Here is a 25010-nt window from a genome sequence, read left to right as displayed (position 1 = left end):
TCTCCATAGTTGTTGCGGAGCGCCACGTGGGTGCCGTGTTCTGTGCCTTATGTTAGTTGTGCACTAATCCGGCTGCTATATCTCCCTATCAGTTCCCCCTCCGTGTGTGCTGGGGATTGTCAGATAGCCACAGGGCTCCTTCAGTATTCGCCAAGTAGCTTTTTTTATGCTGCCTGGTAAGTGGGGCCTAGGAGCTAGCGTGTTATGCGGCCATGCTCCGCCCCCCGCCTCCTGACAGGGTTTTTAATCCCTTGTAGAGTAGTTAATGCAGGAATTCTTGCAGTAGATGATAGTTAGAACAAAGTGCAAGGTGCAGGCACACAGGAATTATTCATGTGTCTAGCTCAGAGTAGGTTTGAGAGATAGAGATGAACCTGTTAAAAGTGCCGCTGTATGCTGGTAAGGAGGAAGATTCGTTGCTATAGCTAGCGTGTAGGTTATGCACACAGGAATTACTCATATGCCTAACTCTAAATAAATTATAGAAATAGAGATGAACCTGTACAGTGCAATATGTGATAATGAAGTGTGAGAGAGTCTCACCAGAAGCAAATTCTACGCGTTTCGGCAGAGTAAACTGCCTTTATCAAAGCTAGTCTGGAGAAGTCCTGTAAACGGGAATGTGAGGAAGTAACAAGAGAGGAGGAAAGGAGGAGATCCTGAGCTGATCGAAGGGGACGGGAGGGAGAGTATCTAGAGACAAATTCTGAGATGTAGGGGGGAGCAGTTGAGAGCTTTATATGTCAGGGTGAGGATTTTATGTTTAATCCTAGAGGCAAGAGGAAGCCAGTGAAGGGATTGGCAGAGAGGTGCAGCAGATGAAGAGTGACGAGTAAGGAAGATGAGCCTGGCAGAGGCATTCATAATGGATTGTAAAGGAGCTATGCGGCAGCTAGGTAGACCAGAGAGGCGGGAAAGGATGAGAGAGTGGATTAAAATCTTGGTTGTATCTTGTGTAAGGAAATGTCTAATTTTAGCGATGTTTTTAAGGTGGAAGCGGCAGGCTTTAGCCAAGGACTGAATGTGAGGAATGAAGGAAAGATCTGAGTCAAGTGTGACCCCAAGACATCGGGCGTGCGGGGTAGGGGTAATGATGGAGTTATCAAAAGTTATAGAAATTTTGGGGGTGAAGACATTGGAAGAAGGGGGAAAAATAAGGAGTTCAGTTTAGGAGAGATTTAGATTAAGGTAGTGAGAGGACATCCAAGATGAGATGTGAGAGACAGTTAGTGACACGGGTTAGTAAGAAAGAAGGTAGGTCTGGTGCAGAGAGGTAGATTTGGGTGTCATCGGCATACAAATGGTATTGAAACCGATGGGACTTTATTAAGGAACCTAGTGACGATGTGTAGATTGAAGAGAAGGGGACCAAGGACAGAGCTTTGAGGTACCCCAACAGAAAGTGGTAACGGGGCAGAGGATGCTCTGGAGAAGGCTACACTAAATGTATGGTTAGTCAGATAGGAAGAGAACCACGAGAGAGCTGTGTCACAGATGTCGAAGGATTGGAGGGTTTGGAGCAGAAGAGGATGGTCAACAGTGTCAAAGGCTGCAGACAGGTCAAGGAGGATAAGCAGAGAGAAGTGGCCTTTGCTGTAAGTAGGTCATTGGTAACCTTGATAATTGCTGTCTCTGTAGAGTGCTTGGAATGAAATCTAGATTGCAGTGGGTCAAGAAGAGAGTTTAGTGAAAGGAAATGGGATAGAAGTGCATAAACTAGCTTTTCGAGGAGCTTTGAGGCAAGAGGGAGTAGGGCGGTAATTGGAAGGGGAGGTTGGATCGAGGGAAGATTTTTTGAGGATAGGTGTGACCACTGCATGTTTTAGAGATGAGGGAAATATACCAGTGCTGAGAGAGAGGTTGAAAATGTGTGTGAGTATGGGGGTGAGGGTAGAAGAGAGGGAGGGGAGTAGCTGTGAGGGGATGGGGTCGAGGGGACAGGTAGTGAGGTGGGAGGACAGTATAAGGGCAGAAGCTTCATCCTCATTAACAGGGCCAAAAGAGCTGCATTTTTGGATATTTGGGTTTTGGGTGAGCTTTTGAGGGGGTGGGAGATTGGAAGTATGTTGAGAGCTGATTTCACTTCTGATGGAATCAATTTTCTTGTTGAAGTGGCTGGCAAAATCTTGAGCTGAGAGGTTGTGTTAGGAGGTGGGGGTGGGCGGAGAAGTGTGTTGAACAGACGTTTAGGGTTAGAGGAAAGAGTAGAGATGAGATTAGAAAAATATTGTTGCTTATAAAGATTAAGGGCAGAATAGTAGGAGTTCAGGATGAACTTGTAGTGAAGAAAGTCAGTTGAACTCCGAGATTTCCTCCAATGTCGCTCAGCAATACGGGAGCATCTGCGTAGGTATCGTGTCAGAGGAGTATGCCAGGGCTGAGGATGAGAGTGTGGTTTCTGAGCTACGGTTGGAGGGGCCAGAGTGTCAATGACCGATGTAAGGGTGGAATTATACTGGCAGATAGATTAGTCAGGGCAGGAAAAAGAGTTGATGGATGAGAGGTTTGAGAGAGCTAGCGAGCTGATGCAGATCTAGTGACTTAGTGCTTCTGTGAAGTTTGGTGTGAGGGGTAGAGGGAGGGGGAGTTGTAGGTAGGGAAGTGATGTTGCAAGTTAGGAGATGATGGTCAGATAGAGAAAAAGGGGAGTTTGTTAAATTTGAAAGAGTGCATCGATAGGTGAAAGTCAGATCAAGTGAATGACCATCTTTGTGAGTGGGAGAGTCAGTCAATTGTGACAGGGCGAAAGAGGAAGTCAGTTGAAGAAGTTGTTTTGCAGAGGAGACAGTGGGATTGTCAAGAGGGATGTTAAAGTCGCCAAGAATGAGGGCAGGGGTGTCTGAGGAAAGGAAATGAGGAAGTCAGGCAGCAAAGTGATCTAAAAATTGAGTTGGGGAGCGGTATATGAATGCAACACGTATAGAGAGGGAGGAGAATAACCGAATCATGTGTGCTTCAAATGAAGAAAATGTGAGTGAAGAGAAGGGCTGTATGTGTTGGAAGGTGCAACGAGAGGAAAGTAAAATACTGACACCACCTCCTTGTCTATTGCCAGACCTAGGAGTGTGGCTGAAATGGAGATCCCCATGTGACAGTGCAACAGTGGATGCTGTGTCTGAAGCAGAGAACCAGGTTTCTGTAAGAGCCAGAAGGTTAAGAGAGTGGGAGATAAAGAGATCATGGATAGAAGTGAGCTTGTTGCAAACAGCGCGAGAGTTCCAAAGTGCACAAGTGAAGGGGGATGGGTTTTTAGATGTAAGAGGAATGTGATTAAGGTTACCAGAGTTTAGTTTATGAAGTCTACAGGGAGTGCAGAATTATTAGGCAAATGAGTATTTTGACCACATCATACTCTTTATGCATGTTGTCTTACTCCAAGCTGTATAGGCTCGAAAGCCTACTACCAATTAAGCATATTAGGTGATGTGCATCTCTGTAATGAGAAGGGGTGTGGTCTAATGACATCAACACCCTATATCAGGTGTGCATAATTATTAGGCAACTTCCTTTCCTTTGGCAAAATGGGTCAAAAGAAGGACTTGACAGGCTCAGAAAAGTAAAAAATAGTGAGATATCTTGCAGAGGGATGCAGCGCTCTTAAAATTGCAAAGCTTCTGAAGCGTGATCATCGAACAATCAAGCGTTTCATTCAAAACAGTCAACAGGGTCGCAAGAAGCGTGTGGAAAAACCAAGGCGCAAAATAACTGTCCATGAACTGAGAAAAGTCAAGCGTGCAGCTGCCAAGATGCCACTTGCCACCAGTTTGGCCATATTTCAGAGCTGCAACATCACTGGAGTGCCCAAAAGCACAAGGTGTGCAATACTCAGAGACATGGCCAAGGTAAGAAAGGCTGAAAGACGACCACCACTGAACAAGACACACAGGCTGAAACGTCAAGACTGGGCCAAGAAATATCTCAAGACTGATTTTTCTAAGGTTTTATGGACTGATGAAATGAGAGTGAGTCTTGATGGGCCAGATGGATGGGCCCGTGGCTGGATTGGTAAAGGGCAGAGAGCTCCAGTCCGACTCAGACGCCAGCAAGGTGGAGGTGGAGTACTGGTTTGGGCTGGTATCATCAAAGATGAGCTTGTGGGGCCTTTTCGGGTTGAGGATGGAGTCAAGCTCAACTCCCAGTCCTACTGCCAGTTTCTGGAAGACACCTTCTTCAAGCAGTGGTACAGGAAGAAGTCTGCATCCTTCAAGAAAAAACATGATTTTCATGCAGGACAATGCTCCATCACACGCGTCCAAGTACTCCACAGCGTGGCTGGCAAGAAAGGGTATAAAAGAAGAAAATCTAATGACATGGCCTCCTTGTTCACCTGATCTGAACCCCATTGAGAACCTGTGGTCCATCATCAAATGTGAGATTTACAAGGAGGGAAAACAGTACACCTCTCTGAACAGTGTCTGGGAGGCTGTGGTTGCTGCTGCACGCAATGTTGATGGTGAACAGATCAAAACACTGACAGAATCCATGGATGGCAGGCTTTTGAGTGTCCTTGCAAAGAAAGGTGGCTATATTGGTCACTGATTTGTTTTTGTTTTGTTTTTGAATGTCAGAAATGTATATTTGTGAATTTTGAGATGTTATATTGGTTTCACTGGTAAAAATAAATAATTGAAATGGGTATATATTTGTTTTTTGTTAAGTTGCCTAATAATTATGCACAGTAATAGTCACCTGCACACACATATATCCCCCTAAAATAGCTAAAACTAAAAACAAACTAAAAACTACTTCCAAAAATATTCAGCTTTGATATTAATTAGTTTTTTGGGTTCATTGAGAACATGGTTGTTGTTCAATAATAAAATTAATCCTCAAAAATACAACTTGCCTAATAATTCTGCACTCCCTGTATTGAAAGGCACACAAGGATGTGAAAGGCTAGGAGGTTGTGAGGGACCAGGATTAGGGGAGATGTCGCCAGCAGCTAGTATGAGCAAGAGAGAGAGAGTGACATGAGAAGCAGACAAATTAAAGTAAATATATTATCCGACACTTTGTATATCTCCAACGGGACTAGACAGGGATGCCCCTTGTCCCCAATTTTATTTGCTATAACAATCGAAATATTAGCCAGCAACATAAGAAAACAAATCAATAAAGGGAATCTGGACAGGAGACAGAAAATAAAATAGCAATGTAAAGAACTGGAGAAACTTGGGGGGGGGTATCAAACTTCCTTCTTAACCTTACAAAATCAGTACTAGGGATATCTTTGACCCAAACAACAAAAAGCTGATTAGAAGGGAATTCCCCATTTGCCATTAAACACAGTAATATGAGATATCTGGGGATTAATCTCAGCTTCTCACTCAGACATCTTTGAAGAAAATTAAATTTGCCTCAAAAGAGATCACCAAGGATCTAGCTGAAAAAAACAAAAGATATCATGGCTGGGTAGGGTTTGAGTCATTAAAATGAACATTCTGCCCATATATTTATTTCAAACTGCACCCATATCTACCTTCCCTTCAGCGCCTAGTAGAAGCCTATATATGGAATGGCATTAAACCAAGTATTAGGCACACTCTCTCCTCCAGGAGAGAGGATGACTGGGAATTCCTAAACTCCAATTAGACGAGCCATACTGCTCCAAAGAGCAGTCGAATGGTGTTACAAAGAAACCTCTAAAGCTTGGAAACAAATCGATGCTACAGTCCTCAAAACCAAAAGATACAGCTACATTATAATAAACTGATAAAAAAAAAAAAAAAAAAAAAAGGACCTGCCAACTCTCCTGACTTCCCACTTCTGGAAACACTATTTTCTGAATGGGGCAAACACACATACAAGCTCTCATATCCACACCACATTCACCATTGACTCCACTATATGGAAACCATGAAATTCCTTTATGCATCAATCCAACATACATACCTCCCCTCTTCCCATTGAATTGTGTTAGCAGCTTACTAGACGCAGGACTTCCATTCTTCCCACTGAATTATGTTAACAAATTACTAGACACAGGAAGACAAACCACCACAAGATTTACAAGAGGACCACCCTGCACTAGCCACACCCTGGTTTCCCTACACACAACTCAGACATTACCTCGGAGCCCACAAACATAACAAGCATTTTGCCAGAGACATAACCACATTTGAAAAATCACTGAACCATGACCCACATGCCCAGACACCTAATCTCAATAATATATAAATAAAAAAAAAAAAAAAAAATATATATATATATATATATATATATATATATATACACGATGGAGGAAGGCACTCACTGGTCTTTTCATAAAAAAAAACTCTATTTAGCGTGACGTTTCGGGGACACACTCCCCTTCCTCAGACAAAAAATAAACTGAAAGTGACTGAACATATAAAGCCAAACAAACCCCTCCCAGTGAAAATTGCGCCAAAACGGTTACCATAGTGATCCTCAATAACATTCTAATCATGTGACCTGCGTCAATCATGCAAATGGTAACAACTACTGTTGTTACAGAAAGTGTAAATTACCCACATTCAAACATATTCAAAAATCAATTGAGCAAAGCATTAGAGAGCACATGTGGATAAGCATATTAGTGAAACCATATAAAGTAAAAACATAAAAAATACAGTCAGATATAGTGATAATGTGTTGTTAGAGATATAAGGAGAATAGAGCACACATTCTCCTACTCACATAATATGTGAAATAAATAGCTGTGTGTCCCCTAACACATGTGTTATATCTGTGTAAAAGTGTAATAGTGACTATACAGTAATGTGCACAATAGAAATATATGTATATTGTCAGCCCCCCGGATAACATGAATATAGATTCTAATTAGACAAACTGGTCTCAAGAATATCTCTATCAAGTCATATGGGCAGAGTTACATGACCATTCCTAAATGTCACTTCTAACATTATAAGACATTACTACTATTAATGCATAATATGAGCAGAGTATTTATAATTGCCATTTATATCAAAGTAAGACAATATCAAAATAAAACAATGAGGCTACTGGTACAACCTGGGGCTCCTACACCAACCAAAGTAATGTTAGACTCAGTGTGGCGCAATAATAATTCACTCTCTTACTTGCTTAAAGTTGATCACACACAGCAAGCCATTTTAACATGCCATTTTAACAATGCGATCATATTGCCTAACTCACATACCTGGGCTAGCAGCGTGGCCGCCAGACAAACATCTGAGACGCACACACCCGACTCTGTGTGATGACGTCATACGGCTACACGCTGTGTTAAGTACCCGGTTGTCATAGTTACACTACACACTATTGGACTAAATTCGAAAAAGGAGCTGCCGTATCTACCGGTACAATTGTAGATCTCAACCCAGTATAGCCCCTTATGTTCCCCTTAGACGATGGGCTACTGTATGTGAAATGAGAATCATGGAGTGGGTACTATATTGAGTCAAAGTGACTCAAAGCGGCATATGCTGATAATGCAGCTGTTTGTTTGATATGGTACATAGTAAATACATAGATACAGGGAGTGCAGAATTATTAGGCAAATGAGTATTTTGACCACATCATCCTCTTTATGCATGTTGTCTTACTCCAAGCTGTATAGGCTCGAAAGCCTACTATCAATTAAGCATATTAGGTGATGTGCATCTCTGTAATGAGAAGGGGTGTGGTCTAGTGTTTGGCCATATTTCAGAGCTGCAACATTACTGGAGTGCCCAAAAGCACAAGGTGTGCAATACTCAGAGACATGGCCAAGGTAAGAAAGGCTGAAAGACGACCACCACTGAACAAGACACACAGGCTGAAACGTCAAGACTGGGCCAAGAAATATCTCAAGACTGATTTTTCTAAGGTTTTATGGACTGATGAAATGAGAGTGAGTCTTGATGGGCCAGATGGATGGGCCCGTGGCTGGATTGGTAAAGGGCAGAGAGCTCCAGTCCGACTCAGACGCCAGCAAGGTGGAGGTGGAGTACTGGTTTGGGCTGGTATCATCAAAGATGAGCTTGTGGGGCCTTTTCGGGTTGAGGATGGAGTCAAGCTCAACTCCCAGTCCTACTGCCAGTTTCTGGAAGACACCTTCTTCAAGCAGTGGTACAGGAAGAAGTCTGCATCCTTCAAGAAAAACATGATTTTCATGCAGGACAATGCTCCATCACACGCGTCCAAGTACTCCACAGCGTGGCTGGCAAGACAGGGTATAAAAGAAGAAAATCTAATGACATGGCCTCCTTGTTCACCTGATCTGAACCCCATTGAGAACCTGTGGTCCATCATCAAATGTGAGATTTACAAGGAGGGAAAACAGTACACCTCTCTGAACAGTGTCTGGGAGGCTGTGATTGCTGCTGCACGCAATGTTGATGGTGAACAGATCAAAACACTGACAGAATCCATGGATGGCAGGCTTTTGAGTGTCCTTGCAAAGAAAGGTGGCTATATTGGTCACTGATTTGTTTTTGTTTTGTTTTTGAATGTCAGAAATGTATATTTGTGAATGTTGAGATGTTATATTGGTTTCACTGGTAAAAATAAATAATTGAAATGGGTATATATTTGTTTTTTGTTAAGTTGCCTAATAATTATGCACAGTAATAGTCACCTGCACACACAGATATCCCCCTAAAATAGCTATAACTAAAAACAAACTAAAAACTACTTTCAAAACTATTCAGCTTTGATATTAATGAGTTTTTTGGGTTCATTGAGAACATGGTTGTTGTTCAATAATAAAATTAATCCTCAAAAATACAACTTGCCTAATAATTCTGCACTCCCTGTAGAGCCACTGAATTCACAATCCTAATAGCCTCACAGAGAACACCAGAGTATGCTCAAAAACAGTCAAAAACAAATGTACAAATAAAATAAAATAAATATAGAATAAAAAACCTCTTTCTTTTTTCTGCTTCTTTCTTCTTTTGTTCTCTTTTCACCATGGGGCTTGTCTTTGTTCTTTGTCTAACCTTTCTCTTTTCTTTTTCTCTTTTGTTTCTTTTCTGTTCCTTCACTATGAGGGGGTGGTTTTAGTTCTCTTTTTCTCTTTTTTTGCTTGTGTTGTTTCTTTTCTTTTTTTTTATTTATATTTATTTCTATATTTTTAATTTTTATTTATATGTATTTTTATTTTTAATTTTTATTTATATTTATTTTATTTTTTTATTATTTTTATTTTTATTATTATTATTTTTATTTCTATTTTTATTCTTATATATGTATTTTTATTTATATTATTTTTATTTGATTTATATTTATTATTTTTTATTCTATAGTTATTTTTTATTCTATATTTATTTTTTATTCTATATTTATTTTATTTGTAAATTTGTTTTTGACTGTTTTTGAGCATACTCTGGTGTTCTCTGTGAGGCTATTAGGATTGTGAATTCAGTGGCTCTATCTATGTATTTACTATGTACCATATCAAACAAACAACTGCATTATCAGCATATGCCGCTTTGAGTCACTTTGACTCAATATAGTACCCACTCCATGATTCTCATTTCACATACAGTAGCCCATCGTCTAAGGGGAACATAAGGGGCTATACTGGGTTGAGATCTACAATTGTACCGGTAGATACGACAGCTCCTTTTTCGAATTTAGTCCAATAGTGTGCAGTGTAACTATGACAACCGGGTACTTAACACAGCGTGTAGCCACATGACGTCATCACACAGAGTCGGGTGTGTGCGTCTCAGATGTTTGTCTGGCGGCCACGCTGCTAGCCCAGGTATGTGAGTTAGGCAATATGATCGCATTGTTAAAATGGCATGTTAAAATGGCTTGCTGTGTGTGATCAACTTTAAGCAAGTAAGAGAGTGAATTATTATTGCGCCACACTGAGTCTAACATTACTTTGGTTGGTGTAGGAGCCCCAGGTTGTACCAGTAGCCTCATTGTTTTATTTTGATATTGTCTTACTTTGATATAAGTGGCAATTATAAATACTCTGCTCATATTATGCATTAATAGTAGTAATGTCTTATAATGTTAGAAGTGACATTTAGGAATGGTCATGTAACTCTGCCCATATAACTTGATAGAGATATTCTTGAGACCAGTTTGTCTAATTAGAATCTATATTCATGTTATCCAGGTGGCTGACAATATACATATATTTCTATTGTGCACATTACTGTATAGTCACTATTACACTTTTACACAGATATAACACATGTGTTAGGGGACACACAGCTATTTATTTCACATATTATGTGAGTAGGAGAATTTGTGCTCTATTCTCCTTATATCTCTAACACCACAGTATGATACATTATCACTATATCTGACTGTCTTTTTTATGTTTTTACTTCATATGGTTTCACTAATATGCTTATCCACATGTGCTCTAATGCTTTGCTCAATTGATTTTTGAATATGTTTGAATGTGGGTAATTTACACTTTCTGTAACAACAGTAGTTGCTACCATTTGCATGATTGACGCAGGTCACATGATTAGAATGTTATTGAGGATCACTATGGTAACTGTTTTGGCGCAATTTTCACTGGGAGGGGTTTGTTTGGCTTTATATGTTCAGTTACTTTCAGTTTATTTTTTGTCTGAGGAAGGGGAGTGTGTCCCTGAAACGTCACGCTAAATAAAGTTTTTTTTAATGAAAAGACCAGTGAGTGCCTTCCTCCATCGTGTATATTTACCTGCTGGCACCCTGGCATCAGGATTTTGAAAGTGAGAGTGCTCTCTATCTACACACACATATATAGATATATACTTCTCACACCAGCAGAGGATGCTCTCCCAACATACACAACCCAGTGGCACAAGGAACTAGGTACTTACTTTACTGTAGAAGAATGTTAACGCATGTTCAAGATAGGAAAAAGTGTATCAGTCTCAACTCACTCACAGGAATCACTATAAACTATTGAGTATGTGTTACCTCTCACAAGCTAGGCTAAAACAAATTGACCCTATAACCACAGGTAAATGCATAAGAGGATGCGGCTCTGAAGGCACTCTTATTCATGTTTGGTGAGACTGCCAGTTACTAGGTTATTGGACAGCAGTATGGGCAGACGTGCAAAATCTTAGGATTTGACTTACCCAAAACACCTGAGACACTTCTACTCCATTTCACAAAGTTTCAAACTAAACCCCAAAAATCCCTTAGTTTTGATGCTGGTATGTGCAAAAAGCCTCAATTCCAGTCCATTGGAAGACGACCATTATTCCAACAGTGGAAGAATGGAGAACAAAAATGACAATGACTGAATTAGAAAGATACCATTACCTACAGACCTCACAAATTGAAACACACAAACTAATGCTCCAGCTGTGGACCAGGACTCATGAAAAACACTAATAAGCACACCTTGCAGAAAGAACCCTCTCCCTTCAGAGAACAGGCAAACGCTCTAACCTCATCCTTCCTACCCCCATCCCATTACCCCCTTGGATCGGACAAAAACAGCCTATTAATACATTGGTTAATCTGTTTGTTGTTCATGGACTACTGATTTGAACACTAAAACGCAAAATGATATAGTAAACAGTTACGTTTTACATTGAATGTTTAACTAATAACACTTAATTGAATTGTTTATCAGTTTAGTTAATTTTACTATAACAAAAATATAACTAAAGCAAAAACAAAGAATAAAAAAAAAAGGAGCAAGTACTCAGAACTATGAAGAGACATTACAAACTAGTTTGACTCAACACCATCAACTACACTCCTTAGCCTCTATGCTAGGGGACGGGGAAAAGGCAATGAACTTTGAACTTCTCCAATATATTGTAATACTAAACATGTTTACACTTATTCTATATATAATATTACAGGCTTTTTGCCTATCAAAGCTCTTTTGAAAAGAAAAAAAAAATCAATTTTAAAAGTATTTTTTTTTTATTAATCTATTTTTGTTTTTACAAAAGCAAGTCCACTAAGCAACCTTGGTAAAGAGTCCCCCCCTTAAAGTGAAAGTCAATCCTAGCGTTTGTGAAACGCTAGGATTGACTATCGAAACAAATAAAGGGGAGTTTAATTTGTGAAGTTTAACATACTTCATGTAGAAATCTCCTTTGTTTTAATTGCCGTTCTTAGCTGCTCAGGCAGCCCTCTTTCACTTTAAACCACAAAAGCGTGCATTTTTATAGTTGCCACTTTGGGCCACAAAACTGAGTTCAAGTTATCAAGTAATTGCAGCATAAATGGTTAAAGGGGTATAATTATGTTTCATTGTAATAAAGCACTAAGCAGTGGTTTATAATTGTTCTAAATTATTGCAATATGTATTATTTGGTGTGAAGAAAGTCTGTTAAAGGGACAGTAAACACCAGAATTTTTGTAGTTTTTTTTTTTATATATATATTTTTTATTGAGACACACAAAAGAAAATACAAGAATGCAATTCCACATGGATATGCGAGTAGAAACAACAAACATAAAAAAAGAAACAATACGTCTTCAACAGCGGTGTAATAATCATTATCTCACATTTAACACATACACAATGCTATATGTGCTGAGGAATAGAGGTGGAATTTCTAGAAAAAAAATAAAGGGTCTTTTTAGTTTTATGAAGAATTTTGTAGGTATGATTTAACATAGTTATATCTCTATTTTATAAGTTGGTCTGAGCAGACCACACTTTGCAAACTGAAGTGATGACATGGTAAAACTATAGTCAAAGATCAGTAAATCCTCTTGTGGTGAGGGAGATGTTTATCAGGTAACAATATGGAGCTTTTTTGGTTGGCCAAGGGGTCTATGTCAATGAAGGGATATAACTAACACAAATGTTGAGAAAGAAGAGAAAGGTTACAGCGGGCAACAGCCGCTTGGGTTAAAAGAAAATGGGCATAGGACCCACTATGGGGGGGGGGGGGGGCGAAGCCATTATAGATAAAAGAGACGGAACCTGTGTAAAGAAGGAAAAGAGGTATCTGAGAAGTACTCTGAGCATCTGTTTGGGATGTGAAGAGGGAAGGCAGCCTACTGGTGTACAGCTGAAGATTCCTCTCTCTTGAAATAATGGGCCTATAGAATGGAAGCTACACTAAATAATTGTTAAGTGGTATTTGATATATGAGCACTTCAAAATAAACAAGCATTACAGTATCTTGTCCAGGGAGTCATATTCTAGCAGATTATAGGGGTATGTGATAGTGATTCTTCAGTAAAACTTCATATAAGGTGATCAAAAGCTGGCTCCAGTAAATAGGATACTACGTTAGCGAGTCTCCTGTGCATTGCTATATAGGAGCTATTGCATCAACATACCTCAGCTTCAGGGCTGATAAGGAAGTCTTTGTAGAAAGTTAGGTTACTGAAAGCTAGTATAGTATTAGGTAGTGTAGGAGTCTAGTCCTTAGCTGTGTATAATATTAGTGCCAGGTTGCAATAAAGTGGATAGTCTATAAAATCTTCAGCCTGCTAAGCCTCTACTCGTGGCAGTATTAGTGTAGTATAAACATCTATGAGCATATAATAGGACCGGCTGCATAATGTGATGTGTTGAAGTAGGTGGCTTTAACAGTAATAGGGGTTTCTTCAGTAAGATATACACACTAGCCAGTAACTTTCATATCTTGTACATTAAGAACCAGATTCCATAAATATATAACTCTGTGACAGGTACATAAATATGCTCTATGTAAGCTACCTTAATATCTAACCTTTGAGATTCTTAGTGCAGACAGTTATGATCATGTTGGGATACTAAAATGGTACCTCTTTATGTTAATTAGTAGTAAGCAAAAACCTAGTACGTTTAAACAGAAACAAATCAAGTCTCCAAATAGAACTGAGTGAACGATACAAAGCATATTGAGGGGTAAAATAAGGAGATCAGCTTATATACTAGACTTTGGGACTAGAACACTAGGGGCTATACACTGTGTAGCAGTCAGTCGTTTCGAGTAATAGCCCACTGTAAATGCTTCCATGTCTTCCCCAGATTACCCAATACCAGTTCTTGTATAGTTCAGGTCATAGGCTGTTACAGAAGTGAGAGGAGAGTGTGCAGGCTCGAACGGCAAGTAGCTATCTGGCTGTTTAGCGTAGGGAAGCCAGAATAGATGAAGCCAGTGTTGCGGTAGCTGATGTTTCATAGGTGTTATTTTGGCGAGAGTCATCTGTGATCTAGCTGCGCTAACGTAAGGAGAACTACCCTCAGGTCGTTGCAGTAGGCATGTCCGGGGTCTCTTGAGGGATGCGCTAAAAGTCTCCCCCTTGGCGGATAGAAGGCTAACAGTCCGCTGTCCCAACACAAAATCTGAATCTAGATCCACTGCAGTGTTAATTTTGTCGACTAAAACTAAACTAAAATGGACTATAAAACTAAAGAAATTATGACTAAAATACAACTAAAACGACATTTTAGTCAAAAGACTATGACTAAAACTAAATCAAAATTTGCTGACAAAAACATTTTATGCAAGTTGTTATAATCAATCCATATCTAATTACTGCTCTTTTGTAAAATTTACGAAACTTCATTTTATTAAATTTTAAGATAGACATGTTATATACCACAACAGTTAAATCTGTATTGCATGTTCAAACCTTAATACCATAAAAGAAAACAGGTTAATAAACCTTTACTCCAGGAGTTTATAATAAGTTTGGAAGTTCTAGAGCAGTGCTAATATTATTGCTGAAACGTTTTTGAAACTGTGATCAATTGATTCTTCCTATAGAAATAAGCATAACCCACGAATAATGGTTTAAGTTATGCTGTGCCTGTGCTAGCTGCAGAAACTTTTTGTTGTGTTGAGTTTGATACTTGTTTTAATTATTAACAGAGAACTGTTAAAGTTTTTATATAGGGTAATATGTTCAATACAGCCAATAGTTTTTTTTTTTATATATTTTAAAGTTGCACTTCTGTTTGTTTATGAAACTTGGTTTTATTTAATTTTAAGTTTAATAAAGATGTTACATATCACAACGGCTAAATCTGTGTCTGTATTGCATGTTTAAACCTTAATACCATAAATATTAACAGGTGTTATGTTTACTCCTGGAGTATGTAATCAGTTTGCAAATGATAGAGAAATGCTTAAATAATGCATTACACTTTAACTAAACCCCTTAGATTTTAGTTGACTAAAATCTACTGGAGATTTAGTCGACTAAAATGTATTGGAGATTCAGTCGACTAAAACTAAAACAATTCAGATGACTAAAATGGCATTTTAGTCAAAAGACTAAAACTAAATTGAAACTTGCCGTCAAAATTAACACTGATCCACTGCTTGAGCAGGATCCAGGCTTCCTGTTAATTCCAGCACTTTCCGCTCTAATCTCTCAGCAAGCTCAGGTTCTCCATGGCGTAGGCACTGCTGGTTAGCTAATCTATATAGGGTGAGGTCACCACTATCTAAGTATCTGCCGTGCATGTTTTCAGGAAAAACTATATTGTAAGGAGCACTAGTTTTCCTCAGGGTGTCCACAAGTGCAGTATGGTGCATGTCCAGCCGGTCACTTAGTGCTGCCAAGAGGAAGGTTGCCCGCTCCATGGAGAGACCGTTATGAATATATAAGAGCAGTCAGAAGCCTGTTTCTCCCCTTTTAATTAAAATGGTTGCCTGAGGGGTATGTGATCCGATTTCCAACACTATGACATCCGGGTCTCATATTGAAGCTAGTCTCAGTATCTTTGGGGCTCTAATCACAGAAAGTCTCAGTGTCTTTGGAGCTCATTTCTGTAGGCGGTGACGCAGCTAGACTAAATATCTTTGCCGTAGGCCCAGATCCTTGCCGTATGTCTCTGGTCCAAAGCTGGTACTTGCATGACCAAAACACTTGCTCTCTGTGCCCCACCAAGTCTGATGTATTGCAGGGGTTTTCAAATCTAGGTACGAGGAGATAGATGTCCATAAACCCTGTTAGTGTCCAAATTTTTGGCGGAGCTCCTCTAGCTTGCGACCATTCAGCATGTCTTATCTCCGCCCCCAGAATTTTTGTAGTTTTAAAAAATAATCCCTTTATTACCCATCCCCCAGTTTTGCATAACGAACACTGTTATATTTATATACTTTTTACCTCTGATTATCTTGTATCTAAGCATCTTCTGACAGCCCCCTGATCACTTGACATTTTATTTATTAAATATTGACTTTCCTTTTAGCCAATTAGTAGTGTGCCACAATCCACGGGCGTGATCCCGTTATCTATATGGTTTACATGAACTAGCTCCCCCCTGTTGTGAAAAGCAAAAAAACAGCATGTGTTAAGAGGCAGCCTTCAAGTGCTTAGAATTCACATGAGCCTTCAACTAAGAATACCACAAGAACAAATCAAAATTGATGATAAAAGTAAATTGGAAAGTTGTTTAAAATTACATGCCCTATTTGAAACATTAACTTGACTATCCCTTTAAGTTGTGGACCATTTTTATTTTTATGTGCAAAATAGTTGGAATTCAGGTTTCTTGTTAAAAACACTCCGCATTCTGAAAAAAGTTGGATTTTTTTTTTATAGGAGCATAAATCTAGTAATAGTATTTTTTTCAGATGCTATTACCTTAAGCCAAATGCGGTTATACTTCTATTTCAAGAAATCAGACAACCACCAAAATATATATATTTTCATCTTTAATGAGACTTTTTGAAACTTTAGAATGCCATTTTGTGAGGGTACATTCCATTAGAAAGGAAAAATTGTGAGCGTAGGTATCCTTGCAGTTGAGGCTCTTTTTTGACAATGGGTAGCAGCTGTGAATCCACAAATTTCTGATCTGCTTTGCGCTGCTGTGTGACTGCATATTTCTGTAAAAGGAAAAAGTGTTTTCATACTCAATCTTGAAATATAGTACAGATGAAACCAAATCAACTATATTTGACAATAGTGAAATGCAACAAGTGTCTTAAACAAAATAGCGAAGACTAAGCTCCTGAGCAGAACAGTCCGAGACAAATAAACACATCTGCTGCACCAACCATCTCACCCAGTGTATTGTTCAGGAGCTACAATGTGTTGACTGCAGATTTAGTCAAAATCATTTTGTTGTGCTAGGGACACTTAAATTAGAGCTACATTATTTCTTAAACATTTCTAAGCACAAAACTAACTAGTCTAGACAAATCACAAGTTCTGACTTCTAAGAAATCGTATGGATGTTTTCTCACTACTCAGACTTGGTTTCAATTAAGGGTATATTGACCCTGCTTAAATACAGGAAGCGGATTCCAGTTTTTATTGGTTAAACTAAGTATTTCTCTGTAGATTATAGGTTGACAATTATCAGTTACACATATGGACCCCAATTAAAGAAGAGGATGCATAAAGATGGACACATTGCACTATGTAATGGAACTTAAAATTCTACAACTTCAAAAACATTCTAAGAGCAGATAGGTATAAAAATTAACTTAAAGGGACAGTCTTACAACAGAACTTAAAGGTTTAAAAAGAGAATTCCTTTAATACCCAGTCCCCAGTTTTGCATAACCAACACTGTTATATTAACATTTTTTACCTTTGATTACCTTGCATCTAAACCTCGGCAGACTGCCCCCTTATTTCAGTTCTATTGACAGACTTGCATTTTAGCCAATCAGTGCCCTCTCAATAACTCCCCAGGCATGAGCATAATGTTATCTATATGGCACACATTAACTAGCTGTGAAAAAAAACTGTCAAAAAGAGGCTGCCTTCAAAGGCTTAGAAATTACCATATGAGCCTACCTAGGTTTAGCTTTCCACAAAGAATACTAAGACAGCAAAGCAAATTTGATAAAAGTAAATTGAAGTTGTTAATTGCATGCCCTATTGAAATAATGAACATTTCATTTTGACTAGACTGTCCCTTTAAAAAGGGACACCAAAGTCAAAATTTCATGAGATTTTTGATTTTAAACAGATTTCAAAATTACTTCCATCATCAAATGGGGCAGTCTTTATCCACACACTTTGAGGCAACAGCTCCTACCGAGTATGTGCAAGATGCATGAGCCTGTGATTCGCCAATTGCAGTCACATGATGGGGCAGAAAAATGGAATCAAAATGTAATGTGTTTGAAAAATAAAATTTTAAAAAAATTCTGCTTATTTGGAATTGAAAGTGCTAGCTATGGTGCCGTTTTAGAATGCAATTCTACAGTATTTTTCAAACCCTTATTCAGAGGATTACATTCATCTAGTCATACAAACCCTCAGATACGATGGAAGTCTTAAAAGGCCATCAGTGAGAAGAATGTACACGCTCTAATTTGTTAAATGCTCTTATCACTCGCAACCCTGCACCTCTGCTTTTAACATCCTCAAAGGATTTAACACGGTGGAAATGCAGCTTGGGATCTACACAGCACTGATTGAATAAGTAGCACTAGTTACTCAGATGGATCATGCTACAAGAGATGCTGATTGGATCAGTGGCAGTTTATTCAGAACCAGCAGTGCTCTGCTCATCCCAAGTAGTAATTCATTGTCTTTAATCACTTTGCAGAGGTTAAACAGAAGTGCAGAGTCACTAGTTGGAAACTGATATTTTGAACCTTTGTAATTGTATAAAGCATTTGCTTACTTCTTTCTCAGTGTCAAATATTTCTCCCTCTTGATGCTTGGGCTTACGCAGCCTCTTCTTCTTGAAGTAAGAATCTGTCAAGTGCTTTGGAATCTTAACCTTTGAGATGTCAACCTTGGCTGAAGTGGCAATAACAAACTTCTGGTGAGCTCTGCGCAAAGGAACTCTATTGATAGCCAATGGTCCTAAAAAGAGAAGAGAGAAAAAAAAAAAAAAAAGGATGTAAGCAAAAACAATTGCCATTCAGTATAATGGAGAAATCTAGGCAAAGGATAAAATATTTGACGTGTCAAAAACCCCCCCAACAATTACCTGTTACAAGCAGAAGGCCAGTTTGAAGCTGTTTCAGGAAGACAACACGCTGTAGATAAACAAAAAAAAAAACAAAACAAAAAAAAAAAAACTTAAAAATGGTTACCACCGTAAGAAGCACCTGATATTAGTAATCTTGAGAAGTGCCAGAGACAATTCAAGTAAGAGCAAGCAATACATCAATTAGCAATGATATCGCTATAACAAACTATTAAACTCTGCATTTCAACAATGCATAAAGGTTTTAGTATTGAAACACATTTTTCTTCAACTGTAAAATTCATATGAAAATTGTACTTGTTCCATTTTCTCCCAGGGAGGTTTTGGTTATTGTTTTGTATACCCCCCTACTACCTTACATACTTTTTTTTTATATAAAGGTGGATTATCATTTTATCATTAACAGTCATGATAGGGAACATTCTTTGCAATAGCATTGAGCGTACAAGGTAGTTTAGGTGTTTGTGTATGTAACTAATCTGTATATAACTATAAATACATATTTAGCGGCTAAATATTAAAAAGGAATATGTCTATTTAAATACATTTTTTATTACTAATTATCGAAGATTAATTTTAGGTTTCATATCACATTAAAAGGGAAAACAATTTTCACATAACTATGTAATAGACATGTCACACTTCTATAAAGAAGAATATGCAGGGGTACGGATGTATAATCCAGTATAAAACCTAAAAAAACTAAAACAAAAAAAACCCTTACATAAAAGCTCCCAGTTTAGCACTGTTAATAAGATTAAAGTGATGGTAAACCCTAGGGTTTGTGAAAAGCTAGGATTTACCATTGGAACAAATAAAAGGGGACTTGCATTCATGAAGTATAGCATACTTCATGCTGAAAGCTCCTTTATTTGTGCCAAGCGATTGCAGTTTGAGGCGCCAATCCAGGTTTCCCACACGGCTATTGGCTAAGAAGTGGAAACGCCACCTCAGCCAAACAGCGTTCTGTCAGTGGGCTGCCTTAACAGCTCAGTGCGGCAATCTCTTGGATTAAATAAAGGAGCTTTCAGCATGAAGTATTTTATACTTCATGAATGAAAGTCCCCTTTTCTTTGTTAAAATGGTAAATCCTAGTGTTTCAAATGCTAGGATTTACCATCACTTTAAGCTATGACACGCAGTGAAAGGGTCTGGGAGAGCAGAAACAGCAGACACTCCCCCCTCCCCACATATGAAAAAGACAGATTACACAAACCATAGCAGCAAGAATCTGTAGACCTGGGTCTACATCTGATACTTTGGTGCTTGGTTAGGTGTCTGAAAAATCAGCACAATGTTATTTATCCCCTTCCCGCCATTAGGACATTCCATGCCATCCTAACAGCGTTGGGCTATAGCAGCATTAGGACAGCACAAACGTCCTAGCCGCTTGGCTGTCCTTAAGCCATAGAGACTTGGTAAATGGGATCGCTGGCTGGAGGGCGTGCCTAGCGTCATTGGCAATCCCATCATTAAAATCATGTGATTTCAATTTTTACTTATTAGTTTACATCAGACCTTTGTGCCAATGTAGACAAATAAGCCCTGTCAGGAAGGAGTTAAAAAAAATAAGCAAAACTATAGATTGTTACAAAAACACTCCCCCAGAAGGGGTATATAAATTGATTGTCTACAAAACATTTATGCAAAGAAAAATCTATAGTGTACAATGTCTAAGAAAAGAGACTGGCTTAGCCTTCCCTTTTCTATTCCTTTAACTGCACACATGCTATATCTGTATTAGTTTGCGATTGGTTAGCAAGGCTTTTTGTTCTGGGGGACAGGGAAAAAGTGAAAATATATGCTCATTTGACAAAATAGAGCTGCATTATTCATTGCAAAATTCTTATATATGAAGGTACATTGCCACACAGCTTACAATCTGTGTTTAAAGTTATGGTAAATCCTAGCATTTGTGGAACAAATAAAGGGGACTTGCATGCTGAAAGTTCCTTTGTATGAAGCATTTGCCACACTGAGCCCCTCAGAGTGGCAAATGCTTCAGACAAATAAAGGAACTTTCAACATGAAAGTCCTTTATTTTTTCCATTGGTAAATCTAGCGTTTCACAAATGCTAGGATTTACCATCACTTTAACGCGTCTAAATCCAACATAGCAATAGCTACTTTCATAAAACAAAATATTTAATAAGTCTGGTGCAGAAATGGTTCAAGAACAAAATAATTGTTCCAATAGGAACTCAAAAAAAAAAAAAAAAAAAAACACAACTCTTAAATATTGTTGCATGAAAAAAAGGTGACAGAAGTTCAATACTATGATAGTAATACTATGATAGTTTTGTACATCCCCTAATCCTCACTGGCTGATAAGGACAACTACCTCAGTTTTACTGGTGGAGAGAAAGATGCCTCCACAAGCGACACGTTTAAAGAATGTTTTTGTTGGGCATTTCAAAACCTAACCTAGAAGTCTCCAGCTTGCCAAGCCTAATCAGGTACATTGCTTGTACACAAGTTACAAGCGTTCAAATGCTACATTTTAGAAACCCCAGAACACAATTGTACTACCCATAAAGATTTGGCAATAGAGAAGATTTAAACATAAGCATAGTTTAAATGTTACCTTCCCCCTGTGACGTCCATTGAGAAGAATAAGCACAGTCCCAGGTGTGATAGAGGAACGCAAGTTCCGCTTGTGCTTACTGAAAGGTTTCTTGCCATGGCTCAACAGTTTCCGAGGTACATCCTCTGTGGGATAGTAACGGGGCTAAAAGAAAAAAAAAATGCATTAATCCTTTGACTACCATTTCTTTATGCTGATCTTATAACAGGATGCTGGTTATAGGAAGGTTCTTTGAACTGAAGTGTAGGATTTTATTACAATACTAACCATCTGTATAATGCTAAGAACTTCAAGACTTACAATTCAAAAGAAAAAGCAAATGGCAAGTTATTTTTATGCAGTCCAACAGCATTAAATATAGTTTGTACCATTAAGCCAATACAAGGGGTACAGAAGTGTTTCTGCACACTGATTGTACATTTGCAGATCACAAAGTAATGGAAACAAGAATACTAAATTTACCATTTTGCGAAGCTTCACTATACGGGTACCACCATTTTTATCACCACCAACTGTTTTGGTCACTGTAGCTGGAGGTTTTGTTTTCTTTGTTTCAATCTTGTTAATAGGAGGGAAAAAAATGTGATTAGAACAAAGTAACACACACTGAAGCATCATTATGTCCTAATAAGAAAAACAAAAACATATAGCTTTACCCTTGTAGTTGGGGCCTTGTACTTGCGCTTGTACAAAGCTTTCCTGGCATACATGGCAGATCGGGAATATTTCCCAATTCCACGTGCCAGCACTGGGTTGCGACTGGCATGGTGCTTCTTGACCTTCTTTGCCTTCTTCACAACCTGCGGCTCATCTGCCATCTGCAATAATCAAATAGTGTAAGTATTTACTAAAACAGAAGTCAAACTTAAAAAGGGACATAATACTCATATGCTAAATCACTTGAAACTGATGCAGTATAACTGTAAAAAGCTGACAGGAAAATATCACCTGAGCATCTCTATGTACAAAAGGAAGATATTTTACCTCAGCTCACCAGAGTAAGTTCTGTGTAAAGTTATACTCAGCTGCAGGTAAAAAAAATAAATGAACAGCAGCTAATCAGCAGTGAGGTCTAACTCTCTTACTGTGATCTCATGAGATTTCATTGTAAACTTCCTTACAATGAATAGGGAAATAACATGAGGCTCATCCCTTCGGCTGTCCCGGGACAGACATACTGATATGCTGCTTAGAAATCCTTTACAATGGGATGTGGCTACTGAAGAACTTTTGAGGTAAAATATCTTTCTTTTTTACATAGAGATGTTCAGGTGATATTTTCTAGTCAGCTTTTTACAGCTATACTGTATCACTTTCAATTGTTTTAACATTTGGGTATTATGGCCCTTTAAATACCTTCCCAGAATATATATATATTGCATCACATTGCATGTCACAAAAAACATGGGGGGGTGAGAAGAAAAAAAAAGTCAGCGCACTAGTAATTTAGAAAGTGTCAAGGCATTTAAAGGGACACTACTAATTTACTCCCATTGTCAAATATACTTCATTCTCTTGGTATCTTTATTTGAAATGCAAGAATGTAAGTTTAGATGCCAGCCCATTTTTGGTGAACAACCTGGGTTGTCCTTGCTGATTGGTGGATACATTCATCCACCAATAAAAAAGTGCTGAATAAAAAAAAAAAAAAGCTTATAGATGCCTTTTTCAAATAAAGATAGTAACAGAACAAAGAATAGTAAATTAGAAAGTTGCTTAAAATTGCATGCGCTAACTGAATCACGAAAGAAAAAAAATTGGGTTTGGTGTCCCTTTAAGTGATTATTGCACAGTTGTGCTGCCCAGAAAAATTTGGTTTGTTCAATCTTTCGTAATGAATATTTGGGGAATTTTTAGCCCTGAATATTTGTTGGCTGCACTATTTGGTATTCATCTTATTAGTGTGCTGGAGGAGCAGCACTAACCCACTCCTTCAGAGCCCCAGCTGTGCCAGTAGGTGGCTTAGTGCAGCAGCTCCCTGGGTAGAGGAGCGGATTAGTGAGGCTCACCAGCCCCGCTAAAGATAAGTATTTAAACACCTTAACGGCAAGTTAAAAAAAGAAAATGCTGACAAATTGCGTATTTTGTGTGTTTTCAGTACATTTTGTTGATGCATTAATTTGTATATGCCTCACATGGCATTGAAAAAAATGTAGCCAAATTAACACTATTAAAAAGGGACAGTAAAGACAAAATTGAACTCAATTCAGATAAAGCAATATTTAAAATTGTTTAATGCACCTTCTAATATCTAATTTGCTTTGTTAAATTATAAATAGGTTGGCTAAGAAGCGGCAACACATTGTGCGCTAGGTGCAGATTGGTGGTTTTGGAGCAAATTTAAAAGAAACTAATCGGACATTACTTTAAAATTGTATCTTGTGTCTGAATCAAGAAAGAAAGAAAAAAAAAAAAACACAGTTGCATGTCCCTTTAGAGTCATGCTTTCAATATCACTTGCACACCCAGACCTTTTCTATTTCTAACTTAAATGAACACTGAACCCAATTTTTATCTTTCGTGATTCAGATAGAACATGACATTTTAAGCTACTTTCTAATTTACTCCTATTATCAAATTTTCTTCACTCTTGATATCTTTTTTTGAAATCCAATAATGTAAGTTAAGATGTCGGCCCATTTTTAGTGAACAACCTGGGTTGTTCTTGCTGATTGGTGGATAAATTAATCCACCAATAAAAAAAAAGTGCTGTCCAGAGTGCTGAGATAATAAAAAAGCTTAGATGCCTTCTTTTTCAAATAAAGATAGCAAGAGAATGAAGAAAAATTAATAGGAGTAAATTAGAAAGTTGCATGCTCTATCTGTATCACGAAAGAAAAAAAATTGGATTCAGTGTCCCTTTAAAAGCCAACAAGCAACCAACACACAAATATCTACCACTACAAGAGTATCATAGATAAATAAAAACAATATGATTGCTAAAGCACTTAGAGCATGACTTTGTACGAGTACCCATGTTTATAACCAACCGAATTGGAGCGTAGAAGAAATTGACAGATTATCACGCCAACACAATTAAAATGTATGACACGAGAATTATAACCATCATTACTGGACAATATACAAACTCTTAAGGACCATCCGTTTCTATTTTTAACGCAAAAAGCAAATGCTTCATTAGCTCAGTGCAACATTTTTATTCCGACACAGAGTTGGCAGGCAATGCATGGAAACACAACAGTCAAGTTTACAAATGTGCCTTACTAATCAAAAGCAAAATATTAGGACTATCAATTCCAAGTTCGTTACAAACCAAATCACTAAAAGTGTATACGGACTGCGTTATGCCACACGTAATGGGACAGATCCATAAGTCGCGAAAAAAATAATTAAAATTATTCAGCCGCCAACAATACAGACAGATTCAGATGCTAGGTAGTGACTATAAAACAAAATGACATATTAAGAAGCCGTAGTAGGCTAAACAAGGTAGGATTAATTCAGATTAACAAACTAGGCCCAAGGGCCTTAGAACACAATCCGCCATTCCTACCTTGGCTGAAATGAAAAAGGATTAACATCCGGGCCGCGCAAGTATAAAAACCCGTCTCGTTACGTCACATCCGGGAAAAATAGTTTCTGGGAAATGTAGTCTATTTCGTCTCATAGCTCAGAGTAGCTGTACGCGCGTCACATTGACTT

The 25010-nt window shown here is 38.2% G+C and overlaps 1 protein-coding gene across 1 annotated transcript; it reads right to left on the bottom strand.

Annotated features, from left to right (window-relative positions):
- Positions 1–16503: 16503 nt before the first annotated feature.
- RPL6 (ribosomal protein L6) lies at positions 16504–22185 on the bottom strand. Its single transcript, XM_053701699.1, has 6 exons — positions 22004–22185; positions 21810–21905; positions 21348–21491; positions 18764–18812; positions 18452–18636; positions 16504–16694 (listed from the first exon to the last, which is right to left on the bottom strand). The coding sequence occupies exons 1-6, from the start codon at positions 22163–22165 to the stop codon at positions 16542–16544; spliced, it is 789 nt and encodes a 262-aa protein (XP_053557674.1). The 5' UTR covers positions 22166–22185; the 3' UTR covers positions 16504–16541.
- Positions 22186–25010: the final 2825 nt, after the last annotated feature.

Source organism: Bombina bombina, chromosome 2 (genome assembly GCF_027579735.1).
Source record: "Bombina bombina isolate aBomBom1 chromosome 2, aBomBom1.pri, whole genome shotgun sequence".
NCBI lineage: Eukaryota > Metazoa > Chordata > Amphibia > Anura > Bombinatoridae > Bombina > Bombina bombina.
This window is presented reverse-complemented; position numbering and strand designations above follow the sequence as displayed.